Raw genomic sequence first — 17199 nt, forward strand, 5'->3', positions numbered from 1 at the left:
GAGTAAATCATCGCTGTAGATGTATTCTAATCTTTCAAACCCTAGCCACTTTCCTCCACTAGCAGCCACCCTACTCTACTAGTAGCCTCCCATCGCCGCCCAATGTCACCAGCACCGTCGGCCCAAACTGTGGCCTCCAACCTTCCTCCGGTCGCAGTGGAGGTCCCCTAAGCACTAAGAATCCATAACACAACCGCAATGACACCGGAGCAGCCGGCCGAGAAGAGTTTCAAGCCGTCTTTCCCATTCATGGTGGAAGCTAAGGTTAAAAACTCTAGCTTCCCACTAGCGGTGATACAGCCTCCACCAGGTCCGATCTTGATGTTCGATGCCTACCTTGGACCACCTGCACCTAAGCGAAGGCCTTCGTTGTCGCCAGAACCGATCGAAAGACTGCTGACATTGACGATTTATGCTACGGCAAACCCGCGGCTAGTGGTTGTGGGTCCGACGCATCCACGACCACCGACGGCCACGGCTAGCTCTTCCTACAACTGATGCCAGCCAGTGGTGGCCGTCATAGCAACTAGCGACTGTCGGGTGGCCAAACCTGACATCCATCACCAGGGAAGCTACCCATACGTCGAGGTGGCTCCGTCAGAGAGTTTCTTGTCACCACCGCTCCCTTGTAGAGGGGCCATGGGTCCCTTTCGCAGCCGCTTAGGGCCGATAGACCCACTAACGACACACCATGGTCACCGGTGCAAACAACTCGAGCCCGAGCATGAATTTGACGATCCACCACAGTTTGCCGCTACTACACCTCCACGAGGACTCGTCGGATGGTGACTACCGGCAGCCAGCCACCCTACCTAGCCACCACCGAGGCTACCACGGCCTATGATAGCCCCCGTAGGTCAAAATCAAATTCCAACAGTAAGGTTAGGGCTAGGGCACTTGCATGGAGATGATGAAGTCCATGATTTCCGAGGCAGGCTAAATTTTTTTGAATCAGTTCGACCACCTCGTGTGAACCAATTTGGGACCTATATGCATGACCCTGAGCTCGAGTACGAGCCTGAGTATGAGCCTAAGGGTGACTGGTTGAATGACCCGGTAGGCCCACGCCATTGGATTGAGACGAACCTACATGCAACTTGGGCGCGACATGAACTGGACCCATAAGCCCATGACCCACGTAACCAGCCTCGACCACGAGGTCATTTCGCAAGTCTCTTTAATTACTTTTTAATTAATAAAATAAGAAATTTATCGGAGATAGTGCTGAGGTAATTAGGATTATTTAAATAACCAAAAGCATGATTATGTATGATTATTATTGGTTTCTATGTAAATTATAATGGTAATGTATGTAAATTTTGCGGTGTATGAAAAACAACGAAAGTTGTTAACAGACAATGAAAGTTGTAATAATATTTGTAAAAGTTGTTAATATGTTTTCTTCTTCTTCTTCTTCTTCTTCTTCTTCTTCTTCTTCTTCTTCTTCTTTCTTCTTTTTCTTCTTTCTTCTTCTTCTTCTTCTTCTTCTTCTTCTTCTTCTTCTTCTTCTTCTTCTTCTTCTTCTTCTTCTTCTTCTTCTTCTTCTTCTTTTCTTTTGTTCTTCTTCTTTTTCTTCTTCTTCTTCTTCTTCTTCTTCTTCTTCTTTTCTATTGTTCTTCTTCTTTTTCTTGTTGTTGTTGTTGTTGTTCTTCTTCTTCTTCTTCTTCTTCTTCTTTTTTTTTTTTATTTTGAGCCTTATCGAGCTGGCTCGAGATCAAGCACAGCTCAAACTTAATTTCGAGCTTAGTTTCAAGATCAAGCAAGCTCGGCTTATCGAGCCTTATTGAGCCAAACTCAAGATGAGCTCGAGCCAGCTTGATTATTTTGATAGCCCTAGTCTAGATGATACGATTCGGGCTTCACCGATGTCGTCTCGAGCATGGATATGCCTGCATTAGGTTCGCACATATAGAGAGTGCAAAATATGTGTTCGAAAGCCACGTTCGAACGTGCCTGTGAACGCCTGCATCGCGTTCGCATATATAGAGAATGCAAAATGTGCGTTCGTTCAAACGCGATCGATAAAAATTTACTATTTTAGGGTTAATAATTGCCAATTTTGAATTGTTTGGTTAGCCTCTAAATGTGTGGATGACAACCATGCAATCATTATTGAATGAATTGAGTTTTGCCTTGTCTCTTTCGTCTTCTTCGCTCCCGTTCTCTCGTTCTCTGGCGTCGTCACTTCTAGCCTCTCTCGACCGACCAATCACCCTAGTCTCTTAGGAATGGGCCACTCCTCCCCCCTTCTTCCAATCTATCTATCACCTTGCCCTAACCCCTTCCATCATCCCTAACCTATCCACCTCTCACCGGTGGCACCCCATTATCGCCGGTCCACCACCCTTCACCATCATCAAGGATCTCGTGCCTCCATCCACGGATCCTAAGACGGACTCCCTAATGTTTGTCTACTAATCGGACGATATCTCAAGATCCCATTGTGTAATTCATCTAAAACTAGATTTGTTGGAAAGTCCGAGTCTACAACATATAAAAAGTTTACGTTGATCCGACGGCTTAATATTTTGGGATCTATTTTCAAAGTTCCGTATCAGATCCTGTCCAGATCTGAAAATTGGGATAGATCGAGCCTTGGCCTAAAGGGAAGATCGCATCACTAGAATTATGTTAAGAATTGTGTTTAACATTCTGTTGGAAAATTGATAAATTATTATGTTAAGTTCATAAAATTTGAAGTCACTGTGGGAAATTTGAAGATTATGTTAAGTTCATAAAATTAGATAAGTTATTATGCTTTTTAACTTTGTTTGTATATAAATCTTACATTCTCCAAGTTAATAACTAATAATTTCTTAATACTACTTGGCTAGGGACATTATATTATTTTTGTGATCTACTATGATGAGTATTCTATTTTAAAGTTTCTTATATTATGTATAAAATCATTTATATTTTTAGTGGAAAAACTGGTAAATTTTACTTTTTATGGTCTAGAATGTCTAAATGAAAGTTTGCTTTATATGGGGATGACTATGCAAAAACCATTATGGGCAATTTGAAGATTATGGTAAGTTCATAAAATCAAATAAGTTATTGAATTTGGATGAATGAAAGACAAAAATTTGAAAGTTTCAAATCATGTATCTGCTATCACTTAACATATTTAGATTCGTGATTTTTATATTTAATGTATATTTCTAGCCTCGAATTAGTCTAAAAAATTGTTCTAAAGGCTTTTGAAAATTTTGGTTTTCAAGATTTAGATTAAAATTAAAAAATCATGGAAAAATTAGTTCGAATGAGGCCTGGCTGGCATTGCCAAATAGAGATGGCCATGGTTTCGTTTAGATATATTATGTTTAGATTTGATTGAAAACCACTAGAAAAACTAGGTTTTATTGGTATGGATTTCCAATTTGACTTACGGATTTTTTTTAGATTGGCTTGCAGAATTTTGAATATCATTCAAATAGTAGTTTGGATTTCTTTTTCCATGTTTTTGAGTATATTTTCTCCTTCCTTCTCAGTGCTTCATTGTTAATTTATTACTGTTATTAATTTGCGATAAAAAATAGAATTTATTTGGAAGGGAGAAATGATTTTTATTGTGGGCGTGAATTTGGATTACATTTACTTTGGCATGTATTAGACATACTAACTTATTTGCTTTAGTTACTCTGCTTTGCCGTTATATGATTATTTGGTCTTCTTTTAGAATAAGCCTCCTTATTTTAGTGTAGAAATTAAATAACAACTTACCTTTTTCTAATAGACTAATTTATTATTTTCTCTCATTTTATTCTATACAACTTTTAAAAAATAATTTAATAATAACATGAAATTACTACTTTGTCTCTTAAGAAGGCAACACTTAATAATCGATCACTTTATCTAATATTTAAATTCTCTCTCTCTCTCTCTCTCTCTCTCTCTCTCTCTCTCTCTCTCTCTCTCTCTCTCTCTCTCTCTCTCTCTCTCTCTCGATAGCCATAAGTATGAGTGTACATGACCTTTACTACTTCAATCTCTTTACTCACTGGATGACATTCATTTTAATAAGATAGCTCTCCAACCTCTCCGAGCAAGTAAGGAGTAATGAAAGCATCTTTTTACAAGAGCTTGACCCTCCCACCTTTTGCTTTCTCCACTAAATTTTTTTTGTTCTAGAAATAGATCTACTGTCACAACCTCCCAGTAGTACAAGATATTTTATGTAAATTTGCAAAATAAGGCTATGCAAACTTTTTATCACAATGCAAAAAAATAACCATATAGTGCATATTATAACCGTCACTGTAAGTTTATAAACTTGCTCTACAGATATATAACCTTGCATCACTGATAGGTAACCTCACAGATATATTACACTCTGCACTGCAGATATATAACCTTATACTATTGATAGATAACCTTGCATTGTGAGATTATTTTCCCACAGTGTAATGTGCTAGATTATATATTCGCAATGAAGAGTTATATATCAGCAGTTATGGTTATATATCTATAGTGTAGGGATTAATATGCACTGCATAATTATTTCTCTTTATTTTAATAATAATAAATATGATAATTACAAATAATTTTAAATATTAGTATTACTTTAAATCCAATCAAGGCTATTTTTATTATTCAGATAAAATATCATCAAGCAAAGTTGTCGTGCAGGTTGGGGGTGATGGAGGAAAATGACTGATGCGGAGAACTATGGTTGTTGATGTGTACTTATAAATTTTTATTTTTCACGAATGGGGAAAGTGTAAAAAATACTTTTATTATAGATACTTAGAAATGCCAGAAAGTAAAGCTAGTGCATGGATGTTTATAAGGGTAAGTGCCAATTTACTATACTAGTGCGAGAAAATTTGAACATTTATATATTTCCGCTTACAATGTGTGGAAGTGATTAAATACGATGTAGTGCTGATATATAGAGTATTTTAAGTTTGTAGTTGTAATAAATAATATTATAATTTTAGACAAAAATATATTAACACTGTTACTTTACTTCCAATTAAGGATATTTTCGTCATCTTGTATAAACTATCAATGATTCCTAATACAAATTTACTATTCTTTGGTAATTTAATATTAATTTTATATCAGATCAGATATAATTATACTCATTATATTAGGATTTAATTAAACATTAGAATAGTTTATACTTATGTTAGGTCTCTTCTTCTGGTTTTAAAAATTAGAATATTTTTTCTAGAATTAACCTTATTCCATAAGTCATTGGTCCTCGATATAATTCATCAAGTTTGAAATTTACTTTCTTACTTTTTATTTTTTTTTAACAACTTTATATGTATATTTGTTAGGATCTTTTTGCTACATCTTTTGACTTAGTCACATATATGATGTGAAGAATATTAATTTGTTTAAAATTGACTTGTCATAATTTGTTTTAGTGTTTGTGATCTTTATAGTGATTAATTACAAATATATGAAGTAAGCTCATGTGCCTTAGAGAATTGTTTAAGAATTGGGTTTTGTTATGAATTCACCAAGTGGGAGATTATAAGGGCAATATTTTTGTGATGGCAAATTCGTAGACAAAATAATATTTAACTAAATTGTACAAATTAGATTTAAGTGTATGACCAAGTTTATATATAGCTTATGTAATGTCGGAATGTGCAAAAAACTTAAATCAATCAATGTAGAATTAAATTCAAAAAGTAAACTTTCAGCACTTGTCTAAACGAGACTAAGAGCGTTGCGATAGTCAAAATGCATAAATTAAGGAAACTTAAATAATGTCCATATGAGGTAAGTGGCATTTAGACAAAGTGCACAAGAAAACAAAGAAAAGTTTAGATGTAAAAACAGCTTTAGAGATTTCTTTGGTGACTTGTCCTAGCACGAATTAAAAATGTTCCTCACCTCTCTTAAGGGGCTAAGATTTAGAGGTTGAGATATCCATCTAATGCTAACTCTAGAAATTTTTAGTCTCAATTTAAAATTTTCTTAGTTCCCAGGTAAAGTTAAATTCCTACCTATAATAATGAGAGCTTCTATATATGTCCAAGTGATATAGCTTCAACAAAGGATGATCTTAACATATTGAAGGAGCTAAACCTAGTCTACATCGACTACCACCACTAATACGAAGAGTTTGAAGTATGATTCATAGCGATATATTGCAAACAAGACACGGAGACAAGCTAATTATAGAATAGTTAATCGACACGGGCTTTGGGCAAGAGATGCAAACTTCAACATTTTGATGATGGACTGTCTAAGGGTTGCAAGTATTTATATCTATAAATAATATGATATAAATTGATCCGATTTTGGTAAATTTGTGATATTTTTTTTAACAAAATAAGAGTTTTTCCACGTGAAAAGAATCGTGGTCATGTGTTTGCCATGTCTACTTTATTGTAGTCACGTGTTTGTTGTGTTTATTTCCTATTATTATTTTTACTTAGTTTTTTTATTTTGTACTCTTATTCTGATTTTCAATAATCGACTTAGAGTTCAATTTTCATTATTAGAATAGTATTCTGATTTCTACCTCCTACTCAATTTTAACCTTTCAAGTTTAATTCTTAATCAAATTTCTAAAGCTTGTAGAATTCAATTTTTCCTAAATCAATTTGGATTTGATTCAAATTAGGAATCTTTATCTCCCCTGAATTTTCAATTTATACACCTTTAGATTGTAATATTTTAATCGCACTGGCCTTAAAGAACCATAGGAAATAAAATTATTTGTACAAGTCCAAAGGCCACAAGAACAAGAGTGGAAAAGATAAAAGAAAGAAAAAAGGAAGGAAATATCATAAAAATAATACATATACCTATTGCATCGTGATATTCTTTACATAATTCACTATTAACCTTCCACTATCTGGAGCTTCTGTAGCTGTACATAAGTACTCGTCAGGACCCTGATTACTTACATTAAAAGAACTTTGCTTACTTCTGATCAAGCTAATCCTTTGGCCTGTTAACGTTGTTAAAATTGGAAAAAGACCTTGATAAAACCTATCCTTGCTAGCTAGAGTAAGCAAAATTAACCATATTCAAAATACCTAACGCCTCTCCTTCATCATTAACATCTGTGTTCCAAAAATAGCACCAGATTAAAAAAACAAAAAACAAAAAACAAAAAAGAAAAAAGAAAAAAGAAAAAATCAAGACAAAAAGAAAATGAAACCAAAGCAAATCAGTACAGTTTATTTGTACAAAGTAGCTAATGCTTGCAAGTTTTCAGATATGTACTTATGCAAAAAGAAATTGGAAAAAAAAAAACAAATGACAAGAAGAAAGATGGAATAGCCAATCAGAACATCATAATGAACATCAATGAGATGGAGAAAAGTACTAAAAAACATTTGAAACATTCTTTGCTATAATACTACATACCAGAAGCAGAAGAAATTACATACCATATGATCTGCATTACATTAATATTTGTTTTTTTTCTTATCTGATATCAAATCCAAAGATATATAAATGGAAACTGTTCCTACCAAGACGGGGAAAGGTGATTTGAAGAAATATCGGGACTTTGAATTAGCTATAAACCTACTGAGGACAACCATCAGTTGCAACATAATATATGACAGACCTCCATAAGCCATTCCAACATTGTGTTAAGATCATTATTAGCTCCAAAGCTGTTGATGTCAAAATTTTCTACTTCGTAGTAATCAGACAAGAGGCCTTTTTTAAGATCCATAAACCTTTGACAAAGAATATGGGGTCAGCAATTCAAATGAAAGAACTTGCCAGAGACAGCTCATGTAGTTCACTTAACATCCACTCTTCTCCAGTTTGGCCTCCAAGAACTATAGCTCTTGATCCTCCGACAACACAAGTGCTGTGTCCCCAAGCAAATCGTGGGGGACGACCGGGTACATTCAGTACCCTCCAGGTTGGTTTCTCTTCAGTTGGATCCAAGAGATAAAGCTGGGACGCTGAGTGAAGACCAGCCACTGACCCACCAAATATCAAAATTCTACCACCAGGAAGGCTCACAGCCACATGATCAAGTCGAGGTGGTGGTCCAATCCCTGCAGGATTTCCAGCACCTGGCATTCCACTCCCAGTAATACACCTCCAACAAGGTTCTTCTTCACTTAGATCCATTGTGAAGACATCACTTGACCGTAGCCTTAGAGGCCCACTTTTGGCCAGACCACCAAACATTAGTATTTTCCTGCCATCATAGACTGATAGCGAGTGACCCAATCTAGAAGGCGGGGACCAAGATGCGGGTATCTCCCTCCACACTGGTTTATCCATGGTGACATCCAACAGATAAGTATCACTGAGAAGTACACCTGAGTCAGCACAGCCACCAGAAACCACCAACTTGGTGCCATCAAGAGTGCAAGAGCTGTGCCATGACCTGGGAAGTGGAGGTGCAAGTCCAGATATCTCACGCCATGTTGGGTGTTGTGCATCCAGATCCAATATAAAGACATCATTGAGCAACCCCTGCCTCCCGCAGCCACCAAAGACAACCAGCCAGGATCCGTTTAAGCAGGAAAGTGTGTGGCCCCATCGACCAGGAGGTGCAGAACTTACATTGACATACCTCCACTCTGGTTTGCTTGCATTCAGATCCAATACAAAGGTATCATTCATCGGCTGCATGTTAACGCCTTCCCCACCAAAAAGAACAACCCGATTACCGACAGCACAAGCACTAAAATTACAACGGGATGGCTCAACCGATCCTCCAACAGTTAATTTCCTCCATGCAGCAGCTTCAAGGGTAGTTAGCTCTCTCGCTAGCCTTCCCCATCCTAACCTTTTTGCTCCAGGAACGGTTTCTAAAGCTCGAGTAGTTTCACTGCCCCATGCGTTCTGACATACCATTCTCCAGAGATCCTCATTCTTTGTTAGCACATACAATCTCTTGCTCACAGAACCAACAGATGCAATATCTCTAGGCGACAACCTTGACAAGATCTTTTGTGACAGCACCTCATCACTCAGTTGCAAAATGCTAGAAAATTCACGACAAATAAGGCCATGGCCTGCTGAAATAGGTCGATAAGTGTTGTCAGCAGTGAAATGAGTAGATCTCAGAGATTCCTTCATCGCGGAGCCAGGCAATGGCCCCAATTCAACTTTTGCATCACTGAAGAACTGGATACCCATAACATGAGTTGTTGCCCCATCATCCCCATATATTGGGTTTAGCTGAAGTCTGTTCATCAATGGAGAGCCATCTTTCTTAAAATTTAACAGATCACCTTTGAACTCAATCCCTTCATCCAAGCATCTTCTTATTTCAGCAACTACAGCGGCATCCACTAGAGGATGTCTTCTATGAGCAAATGGTCCTCTGCATTGCAAGAACCGACTGAAAACAAGACAGTGCAACAACCTCTGAGTCTAAATGGATATAGCACAGTAGTAAAAACTGATAGTAAAGGGACCTGCCTAACCAGAGAAATTTGATTTGGAAGAAACAATACTTCCATTGAAACTAGAAAATCTAACCAAAATCAGGACATAACTTGTAGATCATGATTGAATACAGATAAATGGGTCCATAATAGAGAAATAAAAGGGAACTGATTTTCATAAAAAGTAGCCAAGTCAACTATAGATTGAGATTTATCATCCTTTACCAATATTTGAGATTAAGAGCATAACTAAATACACCTAACAGAGATAAAGAAAAGCGCATTAAATTAAAGACAGACGGGAATATCAGAGTCCACAACCAACAGTATTCTGAGGTAAAAAATCAACTAAAAATAATATGCAACTAAAAAAAAAAAACTAAGTTTCTATTTTATTCAATTTCGAACCATTCAAGCTGCACTTTCACTTTTTGTTTGATAGAAGCTGCATTTAGCTTAACTATTAGCTGCCAAAGTATAAACAGCCTCCTTAAGTACTGAAGAGTTAAGTCAACCATGATGAAACAACAAATAGGGATGAACACTGAAAGAAAAGTAACAGAGATACAAAAAAGGATCATCCATCCCTCCTTGCATCCTAGAGAACCAAAAGATGTCCTATAATATGGAAGAACTAGAGTGAATTACTAATTAATGAAGCTGAAGTTTGGATCGAACAGAGGGTGAAGGCTGATAGCAACCAGTAATTTCAGACATGCAGAGTTGCATGTTTCATCACTGGTATTTAATAAATAAAGATTGTCTACCTGTTAGCACGCAATTTGAGTTTTCCATCAAATATATTTAAATTGTATGTAAATTATTTCTAATGTTCTTATTGCTAAACTGCATATGCACCTGAGGCGCTATGCAGTCACATGCTTTTCACAACATTGTTCCATCAAAAGGAAACTAACTTTAGTAGACCAACATATTTCAATCTCCAAATTCGGGAAAATGAAAATTCAAAGAAAAGTTTGAGGCTTTTCTTTGAAAGCAAGGAACTGGTGAACAATTAATGAAATCTGTGAAAAGATTCCTGATTCATGCATATGTGTTTCTCTGTCTGCAATTGTGCACGAGGAGCAGGACGCCATCAAGGCATCGCACTCATCAAGACCACTGCTAGTACTCGAACATTAGCCAGAATATAATGAACTGCTACAAGAATGATATGATTAACTCTTTACCAGATTTCAATTGAAAGTTCAGACCATTGATCTCTAACAGATCTTCTTCGTACAAATGAAGGCACACAACTGAGATCTAACAAGAACAAGCCAATATTCTCAGCTTCAGCTCTTGCACCCACAAAAGTCTATGTTATTATCTATAGGATATTGTCAATTTTCACTGTATATAATCATATCATGGAAAACAAAAAGATCTTTTTCAAGAAAATTATCTTCAAATTCCATTGTCTTTCTAGCTTACACATGCCAAGTTCAAGTTAGAGCTGACTAAATCTCTAAATAAAATGGATCTTCCCAAGATTATGTCTTTTAGATCCTCTTAGGACGTCCCACAAGTCCTTAGAAGGTATTCACATAATCTAAAGACCATTCTTGAGAAAAATGTATTTTCTCCATCCTATAATGTGCAGTCTAGCTATTTAATTGCCAGGAGCAACCAAGCAATCTGAGACACTTAAGAGAACTACCTCAGCCTAAACTAAATCTTCCTCACATATTTATGGAGAATTTAAAAAGGCAATGACTTTTGTATCAAAACTCCTACCGTCTTCAGACCAAGCTAAGTGTATGCAAGGATGGCCAGTTGCCAGTGAAGAATTGGCACCCAGCATTTCCTGTGCCACTAGCACAGCCCCATGTCAGGCTGCGCCACATGGCACAGGTGCATGCCAAACCGGCATTGGTCGAATGTTGCAAACCCACTAACCAATGAAGAGTTAGTCAATGGCAACCAATTTACTAAAAAAATAAAGGTTGATACGAGAGAAGAAAAAAGAGAGGAGATTAAGAAGGACTAAAAGATTTTTTTCATCAAATCTCATCAAAAGTTAAATTTGTCTTTTATTATCTTAAGTATTTTCTTTGTTTTACACTTTAATAACTAATCTTGGGGTATACAATTTTGCTAGATCTATCATCTGTAAGAATCTTTTTATATAGATCCAGCATTTTGGTAATAGATCTATGAAAAGTACTCTTTATGTTGTAGAAATAAGGAGATAATTTGATTTCCCCCAAATGTTTTCTTACATTTCAAAGAATCCAAAATCAATATGTCAAATTCATTCAAATTGGGTCAAAATTGGTATAGAAATATGTTAGATTAACTCTATATGAGTTGATTAGAACCCAAATTTTATAATTTTTAATTGATGAATATATTCAATCATATTATGTGTTGAATCATATTTCTACTTGACTATTGTTATATCTTTAATAAAATAGGTTATTTACAATATTATTTAAGGATAAAAGACTAATATAGGCTTTAATACATATATTCAAACTAATAAAATAATTTTTTTAAAAAAGATCCTGAAAAATGTACCAGAGGGATATCAAGAACATGCTAATGTGTGCCACTAGTATGCCAGTGCGTGCCACTAGCAAGCAGGAGGGTGTCAAGCCGACACGCCCAATGCCGATAGGGTATTAGCAAGGCACATGCCTTGGTACAATAATCCTTGAGTGTATGGTCCATTTGACTTTACTATTTTCACATTCACTTTCATGATCCAAGTTTGCCAAAGTTGACTTTTCAAAGTTACAACTATAAATAAATATAGGGCACTATTTCTTGCAAAACTACAAGTCGTATGACATAGAATCTATCTCAATCAATGGTCAGGATCAGGGAAATGAGAAATGATCATTACTACGAGTCATCCATCTTATTTCAATTTCGTCCACAAGCCACATATGCTTTAGTAAGATCGTCTACTTAGTCTTGATTAAGGTCATCTAATTTCTCTTTACCAAACTAATCAATGGATATGCCATTGTCTTAGTCATCATTTACTTTTGTTCAACTAGTAGTGGTGTTTGTCGGAGACTACTTTTGAGGGCACTAGCTAGATTATGGCCCAAGTTCTCACAACAAAAAAATGCAAGCAACTTATACTAGGGTGTCTATGTCTTAAAATGGAATGATATTTACATACTAGGGTCTATTTTTGTTAAGGTTTCGGATTTACGATCTCCATAAGCTCCAGCCACAATCAATGAATCAAGATAGTTTGAATAGATATATTATCAACAAAAAGAGATATGCTACGTAGTTAAGGGTGCTCATGGACTGAGAAGACCTTGGCCCAATAGAAAAAAATAGGCTTCAAGCCTAGACAAGGCCTAGCCTAGTCTAGTCCTGGACTAGTTTCGGACCAGCTCCAAACTTTGACTGGGTTCAAAAAACTTGACCTGATCCAACCCATGTCCATGTTTTGGGAGGGCAGGCAAGTCGGGCCGGCCATGAATAAGCCATTAGATTCTCATGCCAAACAAAATATGAACTAAGGATCCAACAAAAACATTTGCGAATAACACCCTAAGTCAATTTATGATCTAAATCTGCATGTAATTTATTGATGATGTAATGGTTATGTGTGTTGCCATCTTAGTTAACAAATGGCTTTTACCTAAAAAGTATATAAATCAAGAGGACAAATTACCTATTAAAAATTAGAGTTCCTATCATAGGATTTCCTAGTATTTCTCCTTTCCATATGTTGACATCTTCTATCAATATAAATGTTTAGAAATTTCAAAATTTTAAACTCCTAGGCATACGAGTCAACACATATGGGCTCGAGTTAGGCTCCAATAGATGGACTAATAGCTACAGGCCCGGGCCTAGCTGATCTAGGCTTTAGAATCCCCTAATTCGAGCCAGTCTAATAGATTTTTGGGTCAAGTCAGGCCGAGCCCAAAACAGGCTAATGCTAGGTTTTGACCCAATTTTGTCAAGTTGGACATGAATGGGCTTTGAGCTTGTAGGCCTTTTGAGCAGCCCTATACCCAGTAAGGGATAGCAAATCAAGTTCCTCAAATAATTCTTTAATCACCCTACTTTCTAACCCAAGAGATAAAGGTCTCCAAAAGGAGGTTGATATTGTAGTCTGTTGGGTATACTTGTGTTTCATTTTATCTTTCATGTCTACCCACATTTTTTACTCCCCTTTCTATGCCAACTCCAACTAACCCAGTTTCGTCTTTTTTCACTCTGCCGTCCATTATGCAAATCATCATCAAACCCCGAGTATTTTTCTATGGTCCACCTCCATGAGGAATGATAAACGGTCCATAATGCAATCTATCATCATTGTGAACCCCCAATCTAAATGATCATTGCTATGAAAGCCAATAGTCCGCCGCTTCCCCGATAGTTGTTAGCTTGTTCGTGGCGAATCCAATCGGTTGTTCATACTGTAGAAAGATGACAAATGCAATTTGAGAAAGCAACTCTTTTTATAGCACTAACTTGACTTCTCCCCTTTCAAACCTGTCCAAGCTGAGCCACCCAGTGGCCAGAGGCGAATTTGTTTACGTTCCTACGGACCAACACCTCTCTTTTTCTTCATCAACAAACTGAGCATTAAAGGCATCCATTTGGAGCAATTCTATTTGTCGCTGCTTTAGGGCAATTATGGGTATCTATATGCTTCCCATGTGCTCTGGCCACTACACTGGTAGGATTTAGTGGAACGGTTGAGTTTTGTAGTATATCTAAATTACTCTATCTCAAGAAAATATCTAATTGTTAAAAATAACCAATAGCAACTTAGATCATTCATCCAAAATTTCATACATTTCTTGGCATGAAGCACCAAGAAGTTAAGAACTCAAGCTCTACAGAGATGGATTTTGTCCTCTTGAATAATGGTAAAGCAAGGAAGTTGATCTTCTATACAGAAATTAATTTAGAAATGTTATATTAGAATCTAAACCTCACTAATTTGATGTGTATGAGACACATACATGCATGATAATGAAAGAGGAACCTTTTAATAACAAAAGACAACCAAAGTCGTGCTTAAAGCCCTAAACCAATGCAAACCCAGTTAAATAACATGGATAAAAAATAGGGATTTACATATAACTAGTTAATGATTTCCACTATGGTTAACATTTACTAGACACTTTTTATGAGCTTGATAACCAGGTAAAAAAACTGAAGCTTCAGCTACCATTCGTAATGCAATATGTTAGCAATTATTGACTAAAGAACCAATTTTAGTGGTCAAAAGTGATTTCAAGTATATTTTCTTCATTCAGTGAAGCAGTAAAATATGGTCAAATACTTCATGAAAGAGGAAGAAACCAATAAAAAGTAATTGCTAGACACTAAAAGATTTTAAGGTCAAAAGAGCCAACTCATTATATTATTATTGCATGTAAACAACAAATTCCAATTATTGGCCCATGTTAAAGTGATTAAACCAAACTGACCATGAATCATATGGCTGATCAGTGCAAGTACAACACTTCTTTCCTTCATTGTTGTTGCTCATCTCTTCTATAAACTTCAAATTTCTCTTATGACCCGTTTGGTTGAGTGGAAAATGTCTACTTTTTTTAAACAAAAAACCCCTTATATTCTGGAATAGTGTGCCAAATAGGGAATAACGTTTTGGAATAGGAAAATGGAATAAATCCCATGTTTTGGAATATCTTTGTTCCATGTTTAGGTTGAAATAAATTTTTTGGAATAATTCAACCACTTATTACAAAACTCAGTGACTCATTTGCCCTCTTGGAAATATTAAATATATTAGAATATTAGAATATATTGTGGTTTTGAACTTTTGATAATGTAATGTGACTAAAGTATACATGGTAATATATTAAAATATATTTGTAGTGAAAAATATTTTAATACAGGATTCCCATTTGTGCTACTATTTGTAAGAGCATTATATTGTGTATATATGATGAATTAAGTTAAAATATTTTTTGGCCAATAATTGCAATTATAACCATGAAAAGATAATATAAAAGTTGTAAAATAAAATTTACATTATATTTAATTTTAAATCTATTTCCTATCTTCCTTCAAAAACAAAAGAAGGGATTGGAATTTGAATAAGGTATATTTACATTCAACTAGGAAAAGGGCAATTAAGTCAATTTAATCATTTTTATCCCTCATTCAACTATCACAATCAAACACCATCTTATCCCATATTTTAATTCCAGCACTTATCCCACTCTTTACAACCAAATACAAAATTGGAATTGGAATAAAAATTTCCTTCATTCCAGTATAAGTCCTCATTTTATTCCAATTCTAATTTTTCCTTATTCTGCAACCAAACATGATTTTAGAAAAAACCATGCTTATGTAATCCATTCCACAAAAACAAAACAAAAATTCTTGTTTCCTAAACATTCCATGAGAACATGAAACCATGTTCAGAACAAGATCAACTTAGTTCTGAGATAAAATAAAATTATAACTAATTTTACCAGGAAGCCTCCCAAGGATAAATCAGCTGATTATGGATAGTATAATACTAGGCATGCAGTAACATTATATGAGCATGACAAACATCATGATGCCAAGTTTTGGGCAATGTAAACTAACAATGACCATTTTCTTAACGGCCTGCTATGACTTAGACAAAGACTTCTTCTACAAAAATTATCCACTTTTCTTATCTCACTGATCTCTTCAGACTATCACTGTAAACAAATTCCAAACGAACTTAAAACTCCATATATTCGACAAATGGATATACCTGAGCAAACAAGTCATCAGCGAACAAGCCACAAACCAAATATACAAAAGGAGCATCTTTAAAATTTGCTTTAACATAGCAACTTTATCCCCATTCTGAAGCAATTAGCTTGTCCAAACACCGAACTTGCCACTTGCATCAATTGGACAACCATTTCCTAGCTAATTGCGGATTTATTATCATATTCAATTAACATTTTCAGGATCTATTTTCCTAAACGGATGGATTTTCCAACAAAGGATACCATTATTATACCCTAAAGAGATCTATCTGCTTCTAAAATCAAAACACCAAAAGAGTATCATATAGCTCCAAAACCGATAAAGAAAACTACTACTAGTGCCCAAACACCAGAAGCCCAAACGCGAAATTAATCAACAAGGAACAAATCAAACTCACCAATTCCTCCCAAGGACCTCCTCGGCTCTATACCCGGTGGCCTCCTCGAACCCTCGATTGACGTAAATGATTGGGTGGTCAGGCTCGAAAGCATCCGTGACCACCAATCCGTACGATGCCGCTGACTTCAGCATCCCCTCCACGGCGAAAGAGAAAACTCCGCCTCCCTCCTCCTCCTCCTCGTCTTCTCCATCCCCACCCTCGGACTCGCTATCCCACTCCATCGCCGCAATCCAAACTTAGATCCAATCCCCTCCTCCGCCTCACCCCATCCTTAGCCGGAGAAGGTTAGAAGAAGAGACGAAACTATATAGAGAGGGAGAGAGATGTGAGGACAGTGTTGCGAGAGCTTGGTTTTTGGTAGGGTTAGAGAGAGAGAGAGAATTAGCCACAGGAGCGACCTAAAAAACGAGGCAGTCGAAGAAGAGGGGGATGGGAAGAGGGAAGGCATCGGAGTCCACTTGCGCAGGGAGTGGCCATCTTTGTGGGTTGACGTGGAAGAGATATCAACCGACCGATGTTTTATCTTCCTTTAGATTTTACTGTTCCTGTTCCTGTGATAATCTAATGACAGTTGCATGGAAATGTCTAGATTACGGTGAGTTAGAGGTTTTGACCAAAAACTACTGCTACACTAAAAATTATTTCTTAAAGTAGGATATCACTGTCTGAGATGAGATAGTACTTCTTAATAAATTAATCAGTTTCCTAACACGCTGAGAAACAAAATGATTAGTAGATTGCTCGATTTATAAATCA

General features: G+C 36.2%; 1 protein-coding gene across 1 annotated transcript; it reads right to left on the reverse strand.

The window, feature by feature from the left end:
• Window positions 1-7306: 7306 nt before the first annotated feature.
• On the reverse strand, window positions 7307-16936 carry LOC140793183 (adagio-like protein 1). Its single transcript, XM_073144531.1, has 2 exons — window positions 16441-16936; window positions 7307-9289 (listed from the first exon to the last, which is right to left on the reverse strand). Exons 1-2 carry the CDS (start codon window positions 16662-16664, stop codon window positions 7687-7689), a joined length of 1827 nt encoding a protein of 608 aa, XP_073000632.1. The 5' UTR covers window positions 16665-16936; the 3' UTR covers window positions 7307-7686.
• Window positions 16937-17199: the final 263 nt, after the last annotated feature.

This window comes from Typha latifolia, chromosome 1 (genome assembly GCF_019914945.1).
Source record: "Typha latifolia isolate L0001 chromosome 1, TyphaL0001v2, whole genome shotgun sequence".
In the NCBI taxonomy this organism is placed as follows: domain Eukaryota; kingdom Viridiplantae; phylum Streptophyta; class Magnoliopsida; order Poales; family Typhaceae; genus Typha; species Typha latifolia.